The sequence below is a fragment of the Ictalurus punctatus genome, chromosome 15 (genome assembly GCF_001660625.3).
Source record: "Ictalurus punctatus breed USDA103 chromosome 15, Coco_2.0, whole genome shotgun sequence".
Taxonomy (NCBI): Eukaryota; Metazoa; Chordata; class Actinopteri; order Siluriformes; family Ictaluridae; genus Ictalurus; species Ictalurus punctatus.
In genome coordinates, this window is record NC_030430.2 from 11364687 (window position 1) to 11384668 (window position 19982).

At 36.2% G+C, this 19982-nt stretch overlaps 1 protein-coding gene across 1 annotated transcript in view; it reads left to right on the forward strand.

Moving 5' to 3' along the window:
- The window catches only part of chl1a (cell adhesion molecule L1-like a), a 40863-nt gene that overhangs the window by 8736 nt on the left and 12145 nt on the right, over positions 1 to 19982 (forward strand). Inside the window, exons 3-23 of the mRNA XM_017487511.3 lie at positions 1661 to 1769; positions 2009 to 2199; positions 2306 to 2428; positions 5354 to 5524; positions 6267 to 6296; positions 6415 to 6517; positions 6669 to 6850; positions 7433 to 7567; positions 10216 to 10356; positions 12169 to 12280; positions 14384 to 14550; positions 14668 to 14824; positions 15135 to 15259; positions 15754 to 15855; positions 15988 to 16185; positions 16377 to 16447; positions 16811 to 17033; positions 17287 to 17402; positions 17848 to 18052; positions 18526 to 18648; positions 19017 to 19196. Of these exons, the coding sequence (XP_017343000.1) occupies positions 1661 to 1769; positions 2009 to 2199; positions 2306 to 2428; positions 5354 to 5524; positions 6267 to 6296; positions 6415 to 6517; positions 6669 to 6850; positions 7433 to 7567; positions 10216 to 10356; positions 12169 to 12280; positions 14384 to 14550; positions 14668 to 14824; positions 15135 to 15259; positions 15754 to 15855; positions 15988 to 16185; positions 16377 to 16447; positions 16811 to 17033; positions 17287 to 17402; positions 17848 to 18052; positions 18526 to 18648; positions 19017 to 19196 (2964 nt within the window). The remainder of the gene's footprint in view (positions 1 to 1660; positions 1770 to 2008; positions 2200 to 2305; positions 2429 to 5353; positions 5525 to 6266; positions 6297 to 6414; positions 6518 to 6668; positions 6851 to 7432; positions 7568 to 10215; positions 10357 to 12168; positions 12281 to 14383; positions 14551 to 14667; positions 14825 to 15134; positions 15260 to 15753; positions 15856 to 15987; positions 16186 to 16376; positions 16448 to 16810; positions 17034 to 17286; positions 17403 to 17847; positions 18053 to 18525; positions 18649 to 19016; positions 19197 to 19982) is intronic.

Below are 19982 nucleotides of genomic sequence, written 5' to 3' on the forward strand. Positions count from 1 at the left end.
CCCTCCCCTGTTGGTAGCTGTCATATGATAGGAGACAGCTGGCTAGCAATTGACCAATATGTCCTTTTGAAAGGTAAAGGGATACAGTACTCGCTTGTTTCTTCCCACAGAGTGCTTGCACTAGCTGCAAACATGAGCCATGGCAGATATTGTGAAAAAATTATAAGAATTAACGTAATAATAATATTAATAATAATAATAATAATAATAATAATAATAATAATAAAACATTTTTAAATAATGGCACAGCAGGTAGTTTTGCTGCCTCACAGCTCCAGGATAGCTGGTTTGGTCTTGAGCTTGGGTTACTGTCTGTGGTGTTCTGCATATTCTCCTTGTATTCGTGTGCGTTTCTTCTTGGTTCTTCTGCTTCATCCCAAACACATGCATGAAGAATTTGTTAAATGGTCTGCACTTATATAGCACTTTTTAAACTGTAGCGGCTCTACAAAGTGCTTTAGACTGTTTCTCATTCACCCATTCACACATACATTCACAATCCATGCGCTAGCCTGCCATTGGGATCAACTTGGGGTTCAGTGTCTTGCTCAGGCACGGCATGTGGAGTCACGTGGGCCGGGAATCAATCCGCCAACACTACAAACTCTACCACCTGAGCCACAGCTACCCAAATTTTAGACATTTATAACAATTAGCAATATTTATAATTTTACAGTGTCTTGTTTATTCCATTCTGGAATAAATAAAAAAATTATACATATCAAAAATTTCTATTTGATATGACTGAGATTCACAAAAGAGAACAGCTAAATAAGCACCTGAAATATTAAGGTGACTTGCAAGCCAGAGTCTCTGACTACCACTGAAAGGAGAAATCTAATTATATATGTCATGAAAAGCACTAAATTACTTATTAAGTGAGCTGTGTTCAATATGGTTAAAAACAAGATATATTTAAAGTAAATGTATTATATATTAATCTTATCCGTAGTGGATATGTGGGCATGGTTAAATTACTTTGTGCAGAATGTTGATATTGTTTGTATATACAGTATATAGAATATATAATATATTGATAGTTATTATATATAAGGTTCAATAAGTTTGATGTGAATATTTATCTATGAGACTCGGATGCACTGTGAATATACACATTGAACAGAATCCTTCTCAAAGTCTGTCCAGTTATACAAAAACAAGGTACTACCTCCTTAACTAAGGAGAGATCCATATACCAGAAACATGTTGGGAAGATGACATCAAGGCTAATACATAGATTTTAAATGGTTGTTAAAAAGCTGAAATAATTGGAGTAAATAAAGTGTAGCCTGTGGCTTGTATAATACAAAAAATTCCAGGTTGCTTCTGCTTCTGTGCACATGCATTTCCCATACTCAGTAGAGCAAATCTCTCTATATCTGCACATGTATCAGTGTAAGGATCTGCAAAATATCAGCCGAATATGTTCTGCCAATGTCATTACCAAGAAAATGAAAGTTTTAAAAGACTTATGTGAATTAATGCAGTGTATTATTTATGTGCTAATAAACCTGAGATCACGATATGGAAGATTTGGGTTAATCAGTTCAAGATGTGACTGTCCCATTTATATTAATTAGTTCAACAGATACTATAATAGATAATATCTTAACGTCTGACTACAACTTAGCTTTTTTTCAACTTTAATTTTTTTCTGCAGTGGAGCAGCCACCAACAATCACAGCTCAATCTGTAAGATCTATTGTTGCTGTGGCATTTGATGATGATTTCACTTTGACATGTGAAGCTACAGGGAATCCAAAACCAGTGTGAGTTAGACCAGCATGTGACTGACTGATGGTGTAGTCTTTTATCTGTGCTTTTATAAATAGTAAATATGGTCTGGGTTCATGTTAAATGAGATATATTTATAATTCCCTTCCCTATTTTACATTTAACAGATATTATATTCATACAGTTTATGAGGGGATACATGGGATATTTACATTTATGTACATTAGGTTGGTTGAGTAAGTCTAATTTTTGTTCTGAATTTTGGATTTAATAGGTTTTACTGGACTAAAAATGGCCTGAACTTTAACCCACATAATGACTCAAGACTCAAAATCTTTGAAAACAGTGGAAGTTTTGTTATTCCAAACAACAAATACCTTGCAGAATATCAGGGTAAATATAGATGCTATGCATCCAATAAACTGGGAGTTGCAGTGTCAGAGGAAACCCATTTCATTGTACCTAGTAAGTTATTTTCCATAATTAACAGTGCTGTTGCTTATTAGATGATATGTATTGGTGATAGGACTTGATCAGCATTTCTTTGTGTTTTATTGCGCTTGTTGCAAAGCTCCACCAAAGTTTCCAAAAGAAATTGTAGAGCCAGCAGTGGTTAAAGAGGGAGATCCAGTTGTCCTGGAATGTAATCCACCAAAAGGCATTCCACCTTGCTTTCTCTACTGGATGACTATTGGTAAGTATTTTTTTTTTAAGCTGATGAGCTCCAGTGCTAATGGATCATTGTCTTTAGCTTTTAGTTTTTAGCTTGTAGGATCAGGTGGTGAAATGATCATACGCAGTTTGCTAGCCAGATTATGTACAGTGCCCTTCTACAATTCCCCTTATTAGCACCTTTCAAAAAATGGGCAAAAATGAGGAATTTAAAACATTTCTTGTAATTAAATAAATAATTAAATAATTAATTAAGTTTTAACTTTTTTACTTTTAAGACTTGTGTGAATATCTGATGATGTTTTAGGTCATATTTATGCAAATATATAGAAAATTCTAAACGGTTCACAAAGTTTCAAGCACCACTGAGGGTAAGCCACAATTAAAATTTTCACTCAAACAAAAGCTGATCTAATGTTCCTCGTTTTAACAAAAATCATTAACCCTCCTTTTATGTTGGAAAAAAGAAGTTACATCCATTACGCTATGGCTCAAAATGACTTCCACAGTTTAAATACACATAAATACAGCAAAGAACAGCTATTATTATGGCTTGTCCAAGACAAACTACAAGAAGAAATATTTGCATATAAGTTCTTGACCCTAAATGAGAAGAGTCAAAAAAATTTCTAAGAGAAAAAGAGAGATTAACCAGTATTTCGGACATCTCAAATGCAGAAATGGGTCAAATTGACCCATAACATAGGACGGTTAAAATGAATGACATATCTAATGACTATTTTAAATAAATGTAAACAAATAGTCTTTCTTGAGAACTATTGTTGTTCTGTTGTTCTCAGTTCCCAGGAACTCTGCTGTTGTTTTTACCTTTGGGGTATAACTATGACGTGTACACATACTGAATCCCTTTGTTATCCAGTACCATGGCAAAATGTTTGTTATTGTTTGTTGGCTGTTGCTTCAGGGCTCTTGTGAAGTTTGATAACATCATGTGTAGGACTAAAATATAAAATGATATTATCTTAGTCCCCTGCTCTCCTATGACCAAGGACGGAAATAGGTGGATTTATGATTTAAATATCTGATTCCAATACATTTAATTAATTATCTGACTCCAATTTATAACTGTTAACTTAATGTAACAGATTCCAAGGAATAATCTTTTTGTTGTTGAAAGTAATAAATGGGTTTATTGTACAAAGGAAAACTACATGAAACACAGAAAGTAAAAACAAAGAGAACTTACAGAGTCAATGGGTAGAGTTGTGGGCATAGGATGCTCGAAGATAAATGCATGTTTTCCCATTGTAAAATGCATTCCCTTTTATACCCCTGAGCCTTTTTTGAAATGTATAATGACTAGAGTATAAAATGGAAGAGACACAATGTGTTCAATGGCAGAGTGCACCCCCAGTTGGGTAGCTCACCCTTAGGTGTTACATGTAAATAGGTTTGTGAGACTGAGTCTTTGGAACAATAGGAAAAGGTTTCCCATGTAGACCAGGTGCCCTCAGTGTGTGTCTCTCTCTCTGTGTGTGTGTGTGTGTGTGTGTGTGTGTGTGTGTGTGTGTGTGTGTGTGTGTGTGTGTGTGTGTGTGGAAAGAGCAATCACACATTGCAAAATATAAAACTGTATACTGTAAATGTTATTTCCTAAACTTGTGATAGTAATGAGGTCACCACATGAAATATGGATTAGACTGATACCAAACATGTCCTGAGGAATATTTTAGTTAAGCATAGTTCAGATGACCAGGTTTAGTTCACATGGTGTCCCTGACCCACATCCCTGATCACTTTAACCTTAATAAAATTACTGCCATAGTTTATAATTCTACACCACATGAAGTGTGCTAAGCACCTGGATAATTCAGCCCAAAAATATGCCCACAAATAACACAAAAATGGTCAAAGAAACACAAAATCACTGTTTTGCAATGATGACCTAGGTGTTTGGATTTTAACCCTACTGAAAACCTCTCAGATGTCTTTCATAAGTCTAAGAATGTAAAGGTGCTTACTGTAAAATGTTGCACGTGTACAGTAAGTGAACCAAGACCTCTCTACAAGTGTATCTTGTTAAGATGTTACAAGGTCGGCGATTCAGTGCTATTATTCTCTCCAAGGCAGCATATTTATTTATTTATTTATTTTGTATAAAATTGCATTGCTTAAAAGAAAACTTTTTTTGTTGGGCTCTGACATGGCACAGCAGAAAAACATTGCTTTAACGTTGTGAGATTGAGAGGTTGAATCCTGATGATGCTACTCCTGTCCGTAGATGGCAGCCAAGGAAGCAAAATTGGCTGTGCTTACACTGAGGTTGGCTTATGCTCTCTCCCCTGTAAATAACAGCAGTGCTAGCCAATAGCAGGCCTCTGTGAACTCATGTATATGGAAAAGGGTAGATAGTGCTTTCCTCCATGGGTATGACAATGCTTTTGCTGCAGTTAAAAATGGCATTTGTCAGGCTTTATGTGTCTTGATGGAACCATGTGCTAGCATTCTAGCCAGCCTTTACCCTTCTCAGTTGATAGGCTATGTATGATAGGGGTGAGCTGACTGGTGTGTACAGGTAACTAAAATGGGTGAAGGCTGCTCATGCAGTCTCATGAGGTGTTGAAACATACTCAGATGAATGTGCTATCTGCCACCTTCTGCACGCATGAGCTCAGAGCCCATGATTGGATAGTGTCAGTGGTTGATAGGGGCGAGAGAGTATGCAGTTTTGTTCTCTTGGACTACCAGCCGCAGAAGGCTGCGGCATTGTCGGGATTTTAATTCTCACAATCTCAACAGGGTGAACACTTGTCTGTTGCTCCACTACGGAGTCCAATGTGTCAATTATTGCATGTGATATTGTTTTTAATTAATAATTTTTGCTCATGTTCATAAAGGTGGCATAAGCTTTCATAAAGGACATTGTATACTGCATCATAAGATCAGCTTTTTTTCCGCATAACTATATTCTTGGTACTGTTTGCAGATCTTCAACACATTGAACAGGATGAGCGAGTGTCCATGGGCTTGAATGGGAACTTGTACTTTTCAAACGTGCTAGACAAAGACAGCCGTAGCGACTACTGCTGTTATGCTTCTTTCCCAAAGATTCGCACCATCGTCCAGAAAACTGCCATGGCTATTGTGGTCGTGTCCTGTATGTTACGTCCTCTACTTTACCTGTCCACTGAAATGTACAGTTCCAGATGTCTGAGCCCACAACCAAAAACTGTTTCATAAAATATTTTTTAAAAAATCTGATTTCATAGAAGTAAATCTCTAGTTCAGGAGTAGATTATTTGAATCTGAGGCAAGCCATTTGCTCATGTTTTGTCATGTGATGGAATGGGCAGACAGATGCAAATGCAGGTAGAGGAGTTTATTGAGATTGCAAACAAATCCAAAATGTAGACAATAATCAGATCCAGAAAACAGGCAATGATTGGCGATCAACAAACAGAATATCAGAGGCAAGACAATATCAAAAAACACTAGGCAAATTTGGGTCAAGAACAGAAACACGAGCAGAGAGATAAACAGGCTTGGTATCATCACAAACACAAGGAATGGAGTGTTTACTTTGCAAATAGTGAGTGTAATGAAAGTCCTTTTATACTGTGGCTGTGATTGTGGTGTGTATTGGATGCAGATGTATGTGATTAAAATTAATATGAGAGTGGATGTGTCAATGTGTGAGCGTTCTCGGAATTGTAGTCTGTGGCTGCTATGTTTCTAGGCTGCAGTGCAGGCTGGGATGTGAGTTCATGGTGTGAGTAGACCTAACACTGTGAAACCGATTTTGATAGTGGATTCAGACATGTGGCCCCAACTGATGATATTGATGCATTTATTTGTCTGCAGTTCTGTAAGAAAATACTTGCTATTCTTTTTCCTTCCAGCAAACTCAACTGGTGAAACAGATGTCACAAGTGAGTCAATCATCTTTCAAATTTGCATTTGTTTGACAAATGTTTGTCAAAGTTATTGATTATCAGATTACCCGATTTTACTTTGAGTTACAGTATCATTTGGAATTTGCATTCTCAGTTTCGGAAAGAAAACCAAATATTCTGGTGCCCTCTGGCTATCTGTCCCAAACATATCTGGTGCAAGGACAGGATCTTGAGATTGAGTGTATTGCAGAGGGACTGTAAGTTTGTGTTCCTGTTGTAAAATATTAGTTATCTCTATCAAATCATTCTCACAGTGTTGTTGGTAATTAGTTTTTCTATAATATACAGAAATGTGAGAGCTGCATGTTGGATGATCCGCAGTATTTTAATATGTACTCTTTCTGTTAGCCCCACACCAATGACAGAATGGACCAAGATTGGAGGGAAGTTGCCAAAACGCACCAACATGAAGAACCATGGAAAACGTTTGGTTATAACAAACGTCACTGAGGAAGATGGTGGAAAATACATGTGCAAGGCAAAGAATTCTGCTGGTGAAGCAGTTCATTTCTTCGACATTACAGTAGAAGGTTTGAATTTATTCTTTAGTTTATTAATGAAATGAGTTTAGGATCTTAACCCTTGTGTTCTGCTTACTAACACTGAATATTGCATTGATTCTCTTGACCATAAATGTAAAGGTTTATTTTAACATATCCACTGTCTTTTATATGATTATTCATATGAACAATATCTATAGAAAAAGACTTACAAAACCCCTTTAAATATTACCATATCCTCCTGTATGCACAAGTGTGCAAATAAAATGAGATGGCAGGAGAAAATATGATCCCTTTGACCTGTCATTTCATAATACTTTTATTTATATAAAATAAAAAAATTCAGTTGTGATCTGTCTAGTCACATAGGTTAAATGATGATAAAATATTTTTAAAAATATTTTTCTACGTTGGGGAAAATTTCAAATGGACCCCGATATGGACATGAGGGTTAAATTATAATTTAATAATTCCTTGCTGTTCCTAGTAAAGTTAATTGAATTACCACTATAACTCACACCTACAGTTTTCAAGCAAGCTTATTGAACTACACAAGAAGGAAAATATTGCTCTAATCTGGACATTTTCATAATCACTATCCTGTTTTCCTAGAGCCACCACACTGGGTGCAAGAGCCAATAAAAAGTCAAGTAGTGGCAATTGGATCAGATGTACACATAAAATGCCATGCGTCAGGAAATCCACCACCCACAATCACCTGGATGAGGAATGGTGAACCGCTCCAAAGTAAGGAAACTCAACACACACTCAAAAACATACAGAAAACAGGCAAAATGACTCATACAATACTGAAATGTTATCTGTCTCACAATGCTGATTATAAAATGAATGAGTACTACAAATTACAGTAAAAAAAAAAGATCCAATTATATTTGAAATCACATAGATTTATTGAAAATGAGCTGGACATTTACCACTGTGTATTTCTTTTTTGCATGCAAAAAAACCAAAAAAACCCAAAAAAAAAAACAAAAAAAAAACTGAACCCCAAGCTCTAACCTTCATTGTTTTCTTTTGTACTGATGTGTAAATTCCTAAATTTTTATGTTTCTGGGTCCTACTGAATCACTTTTCTCATTGAGGATGCCATTATTTATGGAATTTTATTCACTTCGCAAGAGAAGTTGTGGTGGTCTGTTGGTAATTCACAGTTAATCTGGTCCACACACTGGACTGGACAGATTGCAAGCAGAAATGTCTTGTTAATGAGAGTGGTCAGAGAAGAATGGCCAGCTTGCTTTGAGCTGACATGAAGGCTACAATAATAAAAAAATAAAAATAAAAAACACGCTTTACTATGCTGAGCAGAATAACATCTCAGAATGCACAACACATTAAACCTAAGGGCAGATGGGCTACAACAGCAACGGCTATAGGTCCTGCAGTCAAGAATAGGAATCTGAGGTTACAGTGGGCACAGGATGACTGGACAGTTCAAGATTGGAAAGGTGTTGCCAAGGTTGATGAATCTTGATATTTGCAGCAACATGCAGATGGTGGGGTGAGAATTTGGCATGAGCAGCATGAATCCATGGACAGTTCAAAATGTTGGTGGTGGTCTCTTGTGGGGAATGGTTTCTTGGCACACAGTGGGCCTCTTAATACCACTTGAGCAACATTTCAATGCCATAGCCTATCTAAGTATTGTTGCTTACTACGTGCATCCCTTTATGGCCACAATTCACCTATCTTATAATGGCTACTTCCATGTCACAAAGCAAAAGTCATCTTAAACTGGTTCAATGAACATGACTGTTACATCCATCATGAAGAATTCCCTTCCAAGCCAACAGGGTGCACCCTGCCATGTATTTTGGACATCTTCTTCTGTTATTGTATTAATTCCTATTCATTTTCTCTTTTGATTGGACTCCTTATATAAGTTTTGTGTTTTCCCCCCTACTTACAAAATTTCTCATAATTTTCTTTTATTCTGCTTTACTTGACTTCATGTCATGTTCATGTTTTGTTCCCAGTTCCTGTCCTGCTAATTTTATTATTCTGCCTTGGTTTGTTTGTATTTGTTTCAACGAAAAAAAAAAAATTATAATAAAAAATTTTATGAGAATGACAGTAATGTCAGTGTACTTCACTGGCCTCTGTCTTGATAGCACACCTGAAATAGCAGAATTCTGGAACTTGGGCTCCGACTCCTTTAATCACATTTAATCACAAAGTAGGGATGCACAGAAATGAACATTCTTGGCCAAAGCCGAAACCGAATATAATGAAAAACTTGGGCGAAAGCCGAAGGCCAAAACCGAACACGTTTTTTTTGTTTTGTTTTTTTTCGCGGTTTTTCCATTTATTTTGCCATTTTTTTCACCATTGCACAAATTAAATAGACAAAATGTGGTTTTTACAATTTTGTCTTGCTTTTCTAAGAAAAAAAAATCAATTACAAAAACTACCATTTCAAAATATTTATTTAACACTGAACATTTTTTTTCATTCCAGCAGGCATAGGCTACCAACAGGGCACAATATAACTTTAAATAAATAATACTAATAAATTAGTAAAAATAAAAATATTTTGATGTGGTCATCTTTGAGCCCCCCTTGAATAGCCTATGTTAGGCTGACTTCTGAAAGAATGTAACACTCTGTAGCCTACAACAAATAAAAGCATTAAAAAGTACACTGACAAGAGTGCAAAAAATGGTTCTCTTCGGTTCTATACGGCTGAATATATTGGGATATATACCGCTCGCGTCCCTGTACACCTCGCGGAGTATTATAGTGGATATAGTATAGTTAGATACGTTGTTAATATGGTCCTTGATAGATTTAGTTAGTTTAAACTATAAATTAGTTCATTTAGTCCCTTTGCCTGGCTTGAATACGTTTTTTGGATTTGTCTGCCTGCCCTTAAATAAATACGTCTTTACCTGCTTCCGTACTACACACCATTACGTCTCGCGACGTGACAGAATACTCCGGAAGAGAAACAAAAAAGTAAACATCCGAAGAGCACGTGCGTCGTGCACGTAGCTCGTGCATGCGCGCGCCCCCTCATCGAGGTCGTGACATTCGCGCATCTCACTCTGGTTGCTAAGCTATTTGGTCGCGTCATCAAACACGCCATTGTTCGGTCAAATTTATTCGGCCTAACACCGAAAATGCTTTTTTTTTTTTTTTTTTTTTTGCTATTTTCGGCCAAATAATTTCGGTTGCTAAGTCCTATTAATTGATTCATTAGTTTATGTGGTGTTTGTCTCTTTATATTACATCAAGTGCTTAATAATAATCAATGCTAGACCCTGATATATGGTGGGATGTACAGGTACATAGACATATTAAAATGTATTAACTTTGTTTATGCAAACCACTTTATTTTTAAGAACTGAAAACAACAATCTTTTTTTCTTTTTCAGCATTCCCCTCATCCCATATCAGAGTGCTACATGACACACTAATCCTTTACGGAGCACAACAAAATAACAGTGCAGTATATCAGTGTGAGGTCTCCAACAAACATGGTACTTTACTGAGCAATGCCAACATCATGGTTATGAGTAAGTAACCTGTATTACACTAGTTGAGTATAGAACTGAATTATAATTTTGTAAGTCTCTCTGTATAACACTTCCCATTTTCATGACCCAGAAAGTTTTCCCAAGTTTACCATCTACCCAACCGATAACTTCTGGCACTCTGCTGAAGCTCTACTGCCTGGTTATTTATGTTCAGGATCAGAATTTTTTTATTTGCCAAGAATCTTACATACATGGAATTCCTGTTGGTGCCATGTCGCATAAATTAAATGGAACATTAACAGACCCTATAACAATTACAATACAAAATAACACCGACACTGAAGCAATATAGTACAGAAAGAAAGCCAGAAATGCAGTGCATGGAATGCCACATAAATTCTGACAAAGAACTGATGCAATGGATGTAATATTAGATGAGTACCTGATAATTACAAGAATATCTCAATTAAAACATTTATAATGCAAAAAAATAAATAAATAAATAGATTTTTATCAGTGTTGGGGAAGCTACTTTTAAACTGTAGCTTTTCAAGATACAAGCTACTCATAGTTTGAAGTAGTTAAACTACAGTCAAGCTACCCTTTTAAAAAAGTAGTTAGCTACACTACGAGTCCCTAACATAAAGTAACTACATTGAAGCTACTTAAATGGGCAAAATTTTTATGTCCTGATTTTGAATCAGCTTGTGAATAATTGTGTATAATTCTACATGAAGAAATTAAACACAATGAATAAATAATTCAGAACAATTATGAATTTATCATTTGTAAATTAGGCTACTTATCAATTTAACACGACAATCGCGTTCACCTCGATGTGCATCCTTATATTTGTGCTTGAACTCTGGGATTTTGTATTATAATCCAAAGTATTGGATGAAGTAATTTAATCTTTGGTTTGCAAAGATTATATATAAAGGTGTAAGACTTATTTGATTCCTTAAGGCAGATGAAATTCAATTTTTAAAAAAACATAGGTAATTGGTTTTCTCATTATCGGAATCAGTTGCTACCTTCCACTCGATAAGTGTGTCAAACCTGAATATTTGATACTTCTGATAGGCTAAGAACAATACATGCAAAAATAAAGTATTATTATTATTATTAGTAGTAGTAGTAGTAGTAGTATTAATAATAATAATAATAACAACAACAACAATAATAATAACAATAATACTACTGCTATTATTATTATTATTATTATTATTATTATTATTATGTTGATGTTGTTGGTTTTTTTTACCACAGATTAATTAATTAATCATGGAAAAAAAATAATAAATAAGCTAACCTAGGAATTTTTTCTCTTGCTGCTCCCTCAAACAAGATGTTGAGAAATACACCAAAAAGTTTATAAGGGCATTGTAAAAGTAATCCACTCTCGCGATACAATGGGCCCCGGAAGTGCTGCTGTTTACAGCAGAGCAAGAGGGACGGGATGCTATACACGAACTGAGTCACCTAGAACAATCTTTGTAACAAAGTTATGTGCAGATTTTGACATAGAGGAGGACTTGCATTTTTTGTCCGCTCTCTCATCAAGTAGTAGAGGGACATACAAGCACAAACACAGAGGTAGAGACAAACAAAGGAAACACAAGGAAATGGGAAAAAATTGGACACTTGCCTAAGACCATGACAAGAACTTACTTAGTGTGTGTGCATGTACCATTAATTTACACTTCTTGTTTGTTGTTTGCTTGAATGACTGCATCTTATGTGGGTCAAGTTAAACGGGCTATGTGTTACCTCTAATGTTTTTTTTGTGTTTGTTTGTTTTTTTTTGTTTTTTTTTAAATAAATGATTAAGTTGATCTGGTTTCTCCTTAGATCTTCCTCCTTTCATCCTGACACAGAATTCTATAAATTATGGTGCTGTGTGTGGGAAGAGTGTCATCATGGACTGCAAAGTGTTCAGTTCTCCACCTGCTGATATCCACTGGTCAGTTCTATATTATTTTAGAAATGTTCATTTATTCTTTTTTCTGTTCATATGCATATTCTTTTAAATTATTCATATTTAGTGGATGATTGACCAACAAAGACAAGTCAGGGCAGAGGTGACTGGTAAATGATTTTTACCAGTCGGTTGGAATATCTTCAAATAAGATTTTTCACTAACAGAAGTATAACTTTCAAAAGTCACTAGTTGCTCATGATTGAGAGATAAGTACACGTAAAATTGGAGAGAGCGAAGGGGGAAGATATGAGAGAAGCAGGGTGAGCCAGACAGTGTTGTCAGTTCTGACCTTAGTGTGTTGTAACCATAGTGACTGAACAGTCTATAGTGTAGTGTGATTGTGATTAGGAACAGGTGTGTCAGATTAGTCCTCAGGAGAAAGTGCCATGTGTTACACTGGGAGTTGTAGTCGTCGGCCATGTTTGTAGTTTGAGGTGCATTCTGGGAAATGGAGTCGCTAGTTTGCCGTGACATGACAAGTAGTAAATGGAAACAAATTCAATGTTTGGTGTGACAAAAAAATAAATAAATAAAATAGTAGTCTCCGGTACAATTTGTGCAGTTTTGTAAGGAAATGAGCTGGAAAACTAATGTTTGTGAATTGAAAAGGTTTTTTTTTTTTTTGTACTGATCGCTAATATTGAAATCATAAAATAAAAAATCTATAACAAAGTTTATACTAAAAAAAATAGGGTGCCTAAAACTTCTGCACAGTACTGTGTATATATATTTATGTATGTGTGTGTTTGTGCCCATGATAGTCTCAGATTCCTATTCTTGGCTGACAAGAGTGGAACCCAATGTGGTCTTCTGCTGTTGTAGCCCAACTACCTTAAGGTTTAATGTTTTGTGTATGTTGATACGTTTTTCTGCTGACCACAGTAAAGAGTAATTACATTAGTTACTATATAGTTCCTCGCATCTCGAACAAGTCTGGCCATTTTCCTGTGACCTTTCTTATAAACAAGAATTGTCACTCACTCAATGTTTTGTAAAAGAAAATGTGATTCATCAGACCACACCACCTTCTTCCACTGCTCCACGGTCCAGTTCTGATGCTAACGGGTCCCTACTGTAGGTGCTTTTATCAGTGGACAGGGGTCTGCATGGGCACTCTGATCAGTCTGTGGCTACTCAGCCCCATATGCAGTAAGCTGTGTAATGTACTATGTGTTCTGACACCTTTCTATCATAGCCAGCATAAACTTTTTCAACAATTTGTGCTAGAATAGCTATATGGGATTGGACCAGAAGGCTAGCCTTCAACTCCCAAGCACATTAATGAGCCTTGGGTGCCCATGACCCTATAAACTACAGTGTAGCATTGACCTTAATAATTCTTGTATCAATATACTATAGCCATAAATGTTGGAAGCAAACAAAGTTGGAAGCACACAATTGTATAGGATGTCTTTGTATGCAGTAGCATTACAGTTTCCCATCACTGGAAATGAAGGGCTTAGCCTAACATGTTCTAGCATGACAATGCCCCTGTGCACAACACGATCCCTATGAAGATATGGTTTGCCAAATGTGGTGTAAAAGATCTTTTGTAGGCTGCACAGAGCCCTGACCTCAACTCCACTGAACACCTTTGTGGTGGGTGAACTGGAATACTGACTGCATGCCAGGCCTTCTCGCCAAACACTGGTGCCCAAACTCACTAATGCTCTTGTGGCTGAATCGGCAAATCCCCACAGCCATGCTCCAAAATTTAGTGGAAAGCCTTTCTAGAAGAGTGGAAGTTAAGTGCATATGAGTTTCATGGTCAGGTGTCCACAAACTTTTAGCCATATAGTGTATGTATTTATATACAGAACCAAAATACAACGGACAAATATAATATTTCATGTGTTTCAAATGCAAACAAATATATTTTTTATAAGAGTGTTAATTCTTCTCAGGTATTCCTTTATAAATACACTCACCAGCCACATTAATAGGAACACCTGTACACCTGCATATTCATGCATTTATCTAGTCAGCCAATGTGGCAACAGCACAATACATAAAATCATGCAGATACAGGTCAAGAGCTTTAGCTAATGCTTGGTTAATGTGAGCACTTTTTTGTTTATTTTGTAGGAGAAAAGATGGCCTTGAAGGTTCTGTAGTAGGAGACCGATTCTTTCTCCATAAAAATGGCTCCCTGCAGATTCACACAACTGAGGTGGAAGACACAGGAAAATATACTTGTTTTGCTAAAAACAAGTTTGGCGACTCCTTAATAAATGTACAACTTCATATAAAAGGTTAGTGATGTTCTTGAACTGAAATGGTTTGACTACTCTTTGTAATCTAATTTACAGCATATATTATGAGATATGCGTTATTGTCACGGAAATATTTGTATTTCTTTCTTTTGATAGACCCAACCAAAATTTTGATCCCTCCTCAAGATATAAAGATCAACAGAGGGAGTATGGCAGAGCTTCTGTGCAAGGCACAGTATGATCAGTCAGAGCTGAAAATACTCTGGCAGAAGGATGGGAAAGAGATAGATTCCAACTACACTGAGTATTCAAGGTGGGCAGCATAGCTTAAACTGTTAGATAACTCTTGCAAGTCAGCTAACATAATTTTAATATGTATATGACTGAAGTCATATAACCCATTGTCTAGAGTAAATGTAGAATGAATTTTAAAAGTCTGTCTAAAGCCAATCATTGTTTTGATTAAGAGTAAGATATAGGTGGATTCATGTACAGTATGTCTGTAAGCAAGACATCATTACTAAAATTGCACATCTTTGATACTTGAATACTGAGTTGGTATGAGGACTTCAGGCTTATTGTTCCTAGTGATAGTCCTGAAGAATGTTTTGTGATATCCACAGATTCTACACTGATGAGGGAATATTGCAGATCAACAATGTGAGCCACAGAGATGAAGGGCTGTACACTTGTATTGCTAGAACATCTCTTGACCAAGATACAGCATCTGCATATGTAACTGTGCTAGGTATGTTATTTATCATTCATGGCCAACATTTTGACACCTTAGACTTTTATAATGAATTATTTTAAGATATAATTAAAGATAGTACATATAAAATGTACAGCATCTTAATGATGATACATCGACAGAAAGTTAAATATTGTAGATGCAAGCACACAGTAGAGTCCAAAAGTCTAAATTCAACACCAATAACTTAAGAAATTCTTCTTCTTTTTTAATAGAAGTCCACATTTTTCATTAGAATTTATTGAAAGCAGCTTAAATTATAAACATTTTAGCAGTTAACCCTAATTCTTGATGATATTCTTGTTTTTGCTGTTGTTATTGTTAATAAAATAATTAAAGGCATGAACTAGCAAACAGTTCTTTGTAGAAACTCAGACTTTTGGACACTATGACTTCAAAAGCTTTTGTTGTCATGGTATTCAGTTGTCATAAAATTCAGTTAATTTGATCACAATGATATACACTTTTATTATGTTTATGATGCACTTTAGATGTCCCTGACCCTCCAGTAAACGTTACATTATCAGATCTGAGAGATCGTAGTGTGAAGCTTCATTGGATGCCTACCAAGGACCATAACAGCCACATAACAGGTAATGTACATGTTGATTGCTTATTTGCTTGAGTGCAAATCTACAAAGATACACCACTTCAAGCTGCTCTCCGGTGCATACAAACTATTCTATGTCATGAATGACTACTGAATGCTTTAAATTATTGAGCAGAGTACCTCATCGAATTTGAGGAGAACCACTGGGAGCCAGGCAAGTGGAGGCCATTGCTACGAGTATCAGGCCACAAGAACTCTGCTCCACTCTCATTATATGGACACATTAACTACCAGTTCAGAGTCAGTGCTGTCAATGCCATAGGCAGAGGTCATCCCAGCAAACCCTCTGAGAGATATAAAACTCCTCCTGCTGGTAATAAAATACCTTATCATTACCTTACCAGTGTTTATTTCATGTTTCTTTATTTCTTGGTTCCATGAACTATGGAATACCATGCTTTTGATATAGTGCTTCAAACACCCAAAGCAGATTTGACAATAATATATGTACTGTACATATTATTCAGTCAAGACACATATTATTAATACATCCTTTCTCCTTAGCCCCAGATAGGAATCCAGGAAACATAAAGATTGAGGGTCATTCGCCTCATCAGATGGACATTACTTGGGAGGTAACAAACTGACATTGCTGCTGATATATTATGGTTTTACTGTAGTTAGCAAAATGAATATACTGTATAAAAACTTCACTAATATGGTCTGACAAAAATCGCTATGAATAAGCACAAATCCATCTACACTCTATGGTCAAAGTAATGTGGATGCCTGACCATGACCCCCATATGTGGTGCTTCCTCAGATTTTTGAGTATATTGTAACTTTTCTGTGCATTCTTTTCCTGTACTGTGCATTTGAACAGTTTTACATATTTAAGTGCATTCTAGTGAAATCAATCAAATGTGCAATTATGAGAAGAACATGCACCTTACAATTCCACTTGTAAATCTGTTCCTTTCACTATCTTTTTATTTTAGCCTTTGAAGCCTATTGAACACAATGGACCTGGCCTAGAGTACAAGCTTAGCTACAGACAGATGGGTGTTGAGGAAAGCTGGACAGAGAAGATGATGAAGAGGCATTCTTTTGTCGTGACAGGCACCCCGACGTTTGTTCCTTATGAGGTTAAGATCCAGGCCCACAATAATCATGGTTGGGCAGTGGAACCCATTGTGGTGATTGGATATTCTGGAGAAGATTGTGAGTAAAATACTGTTATCCTCTTAAATGTTTAACATTTCCCACTAGTAGTGGTTCCATAACATTTACACTGAAATGGCCAAGGAGGGACATGGGGCTAGGATGACTGAGTACTCCAAAAATACCATAGCAGAGCTAGCTGTATTTCAGTGACTTATAAACATGAAACTTCGGTAACCGATCCTCTGTGTGGCCTAGTCAATATTTTAGTAATGTATTTACCTGGAGTTTAAAGCTATCTTCTCCTCCCCAGTGCCAATTGCAGCTCCTGAGAATGTGCATGTAGAGGTGTTCAACTCCACGATGCTGCATGTCAGCTGGTCTCCTGTCCAACAGGCCCAGCTCAGAGGCCATCTTGAAGGCTACAGTGTGAGTGTCCTTCTTTAGATGGGGTCTGGTGAGGAACATCATTTAGCTACATGCAAGCAGCTTGTAGCTATGACTTGACCCTTGTAGCTATGACTTGACTTGATATTGGTATTCTATGCGATTAAAATGAAGAAAAAAGACTTTCTAAATGTATGAAGTTAACATGAAAAGTTAACATAGAAGTAAAAGATAATAGAAATCTAACTGAAGGTAACACAAGTGTAGTAGGCTACTGGAATTTAGGGTAATATTCCATAAATCATATTACAATCTGAGGTTGTGTCAAATGATATTATGATCCAGAACTGTGCTCAAATAGTCACAACAACACTATCCCCCTACACACACATACAAAGACCAACCTTTTTCTCCTTTCCTTCCTTTATTTCCTTTTTTTGTACCTATTATTCGCTTTTCCCTATTTCTGTGTCTCTCTCTCTTTCAGGTGCATTGCTGGAGAACACAAAGCCTGTTGACTTCTGCAGAAGTTCCTGCTGAGAAGCAGTTTCTGAACCTCCCAGGAAATCAGAGTCACACCATAGTGCCTGGGCTGAAGCCTTTCTCCCAATACCGTCTCACTGTCAATGTCTTTAACAAGAAGGGCAATGGTCCCAGCAGCACGCCGCTCACCTTCACAACACCACAGGGAGGCAAGCACTACATGCATCACTTACATTTTAAATAGGGCTTCACATAGGGTTGCAAATGTTTTTAACCTTTATGCTATTTTGTTCACAATTATATATATATATATATATATATATATATATATATATATATATATATATATATATATATATATATATATATACACACACATATATACATATATATACACACACACATATATATATATATATATATATATATATATATATATATATATATATATATATGTATGTATGTATGTATATTACACACACAAACTGATTAGGGTTTTTTTTAACAAAAGTGTTTTTAAAAATAAAAAAATAAAAAAAAACCTGATTTTACCTGAATCATTTATGTATACTCACATTTTAAATTAGTAATTGTATTGCTATAAAACAATACAACTCATGAGTAATTCAATTCTTAGTCTTCTTATAAAGTAAGGTAACAGTAAGGTATTTACTGTGTGCAGTTCCTGAAAGCCCCCCTATACTCAGAGCTACAAACCCTCAGGATAACTCCATCACACTGGTGTGGGCTCCACCACTTGAGGCCAATGGTGTTCTCACAGGATACAAGCTGCAGTACCAGATATGTATGCCAATATGATTCTGTTTCAGTTCCAAGAAAAATTTAAGGGTTGGCAGCAGTTAGAGGTTTGGGGTTAATCATTAACTACATTTTAACCAAATTGCAAATTTCTTATTTTATGCAAAAATTATTGCCTAGAAAGCAGATTCCCCATGGATCAAATGTGAAATACTTAATTCATGAAGACTAATGTTGCATTGTTTCACCAGTGGAAGAGTTCAAGTTTGGCAGGCCTACTTATTTGAAATGAATAAACAAACCTACAAAACAAACCTTATAGGATAGCTTTGATTAAGATTGTTGTTTAAATGAAAATATGCATGAAGAAACCTTAAAAAAAAAAAAAAAAACACATTATCTGACTTATTTCAGTCAATGATACATCGGATGTTGGTGAAGTATACAGAGTAAACATCAGTGGACCAGACACTACACAGTGGGTTCTAAATGATCTGGACACAGCAAGCCTCTACAAGTTCTCTCTGAGTGCTTGTACACTTGTGGGCTGTGGACCAGCTATCATTGAAGAGGGTGTCACTATTTCTGCAGCACGTGAGTATCCCCTGCAGTGTTACACACAACAATTAGACTCAAAATTTAATGCCCCCTTAACAAAATGTTGTCAGTAGAGAGTAGTAAAGAGTTGTCAGTAACAAAGATAATGTGCTGAACGTCTTTATTAGATGTAAGAAAAATTGGCATATGTTTTCCTGACGTTTGAGCTATAACCAAGGTTGGCATGGCAAAAACAGACCTATTGATGTGCTGTTTTAAAACACATCGGTCCTCATTTATCAATGATCTATTTATAGAGCATTCATATGACTGTATTCACAAAAAACATGTGGCGGGTAGGGGCGTGGGGGGGGGGGGGGGGGGGGGGGGGGTTTGTAACTTACTTGTGTTTAAAGACCAGTATGATTTTTGTCAGAGGATGAAAGCTGGGTTATCAGTTTAACATTTTGCTCATTGGTCGAGACACTTAAAACAATTTAAAAACAGCAGCTTTCCTGTGTGGTCGGCTTGATTTGCATGATCACCTGGGTACGGTGATCATGCAAATTTAATTCAAATCTAATTCACATTTTATGTATTTTATAAAAATATTTATGTAAAAATGCAGAGCTGTGTAAATTCATAAAGGCAATGTCCAGTGCTGTAGTATGCTCTGGTCCTTGAACTACTGGATGTCCAAGTGGTGCTCCAAAAACAATGAGGTCTTCATAGATATTTTGGTGACTTTTGAGGGCAAGTCTTGCCTTTTAGATCAGGGCTGTATTCATCCTACTTGGGAAAGTGCTGCTCTTGTAACACCTTGAGACAGGTCTAGATAATCAG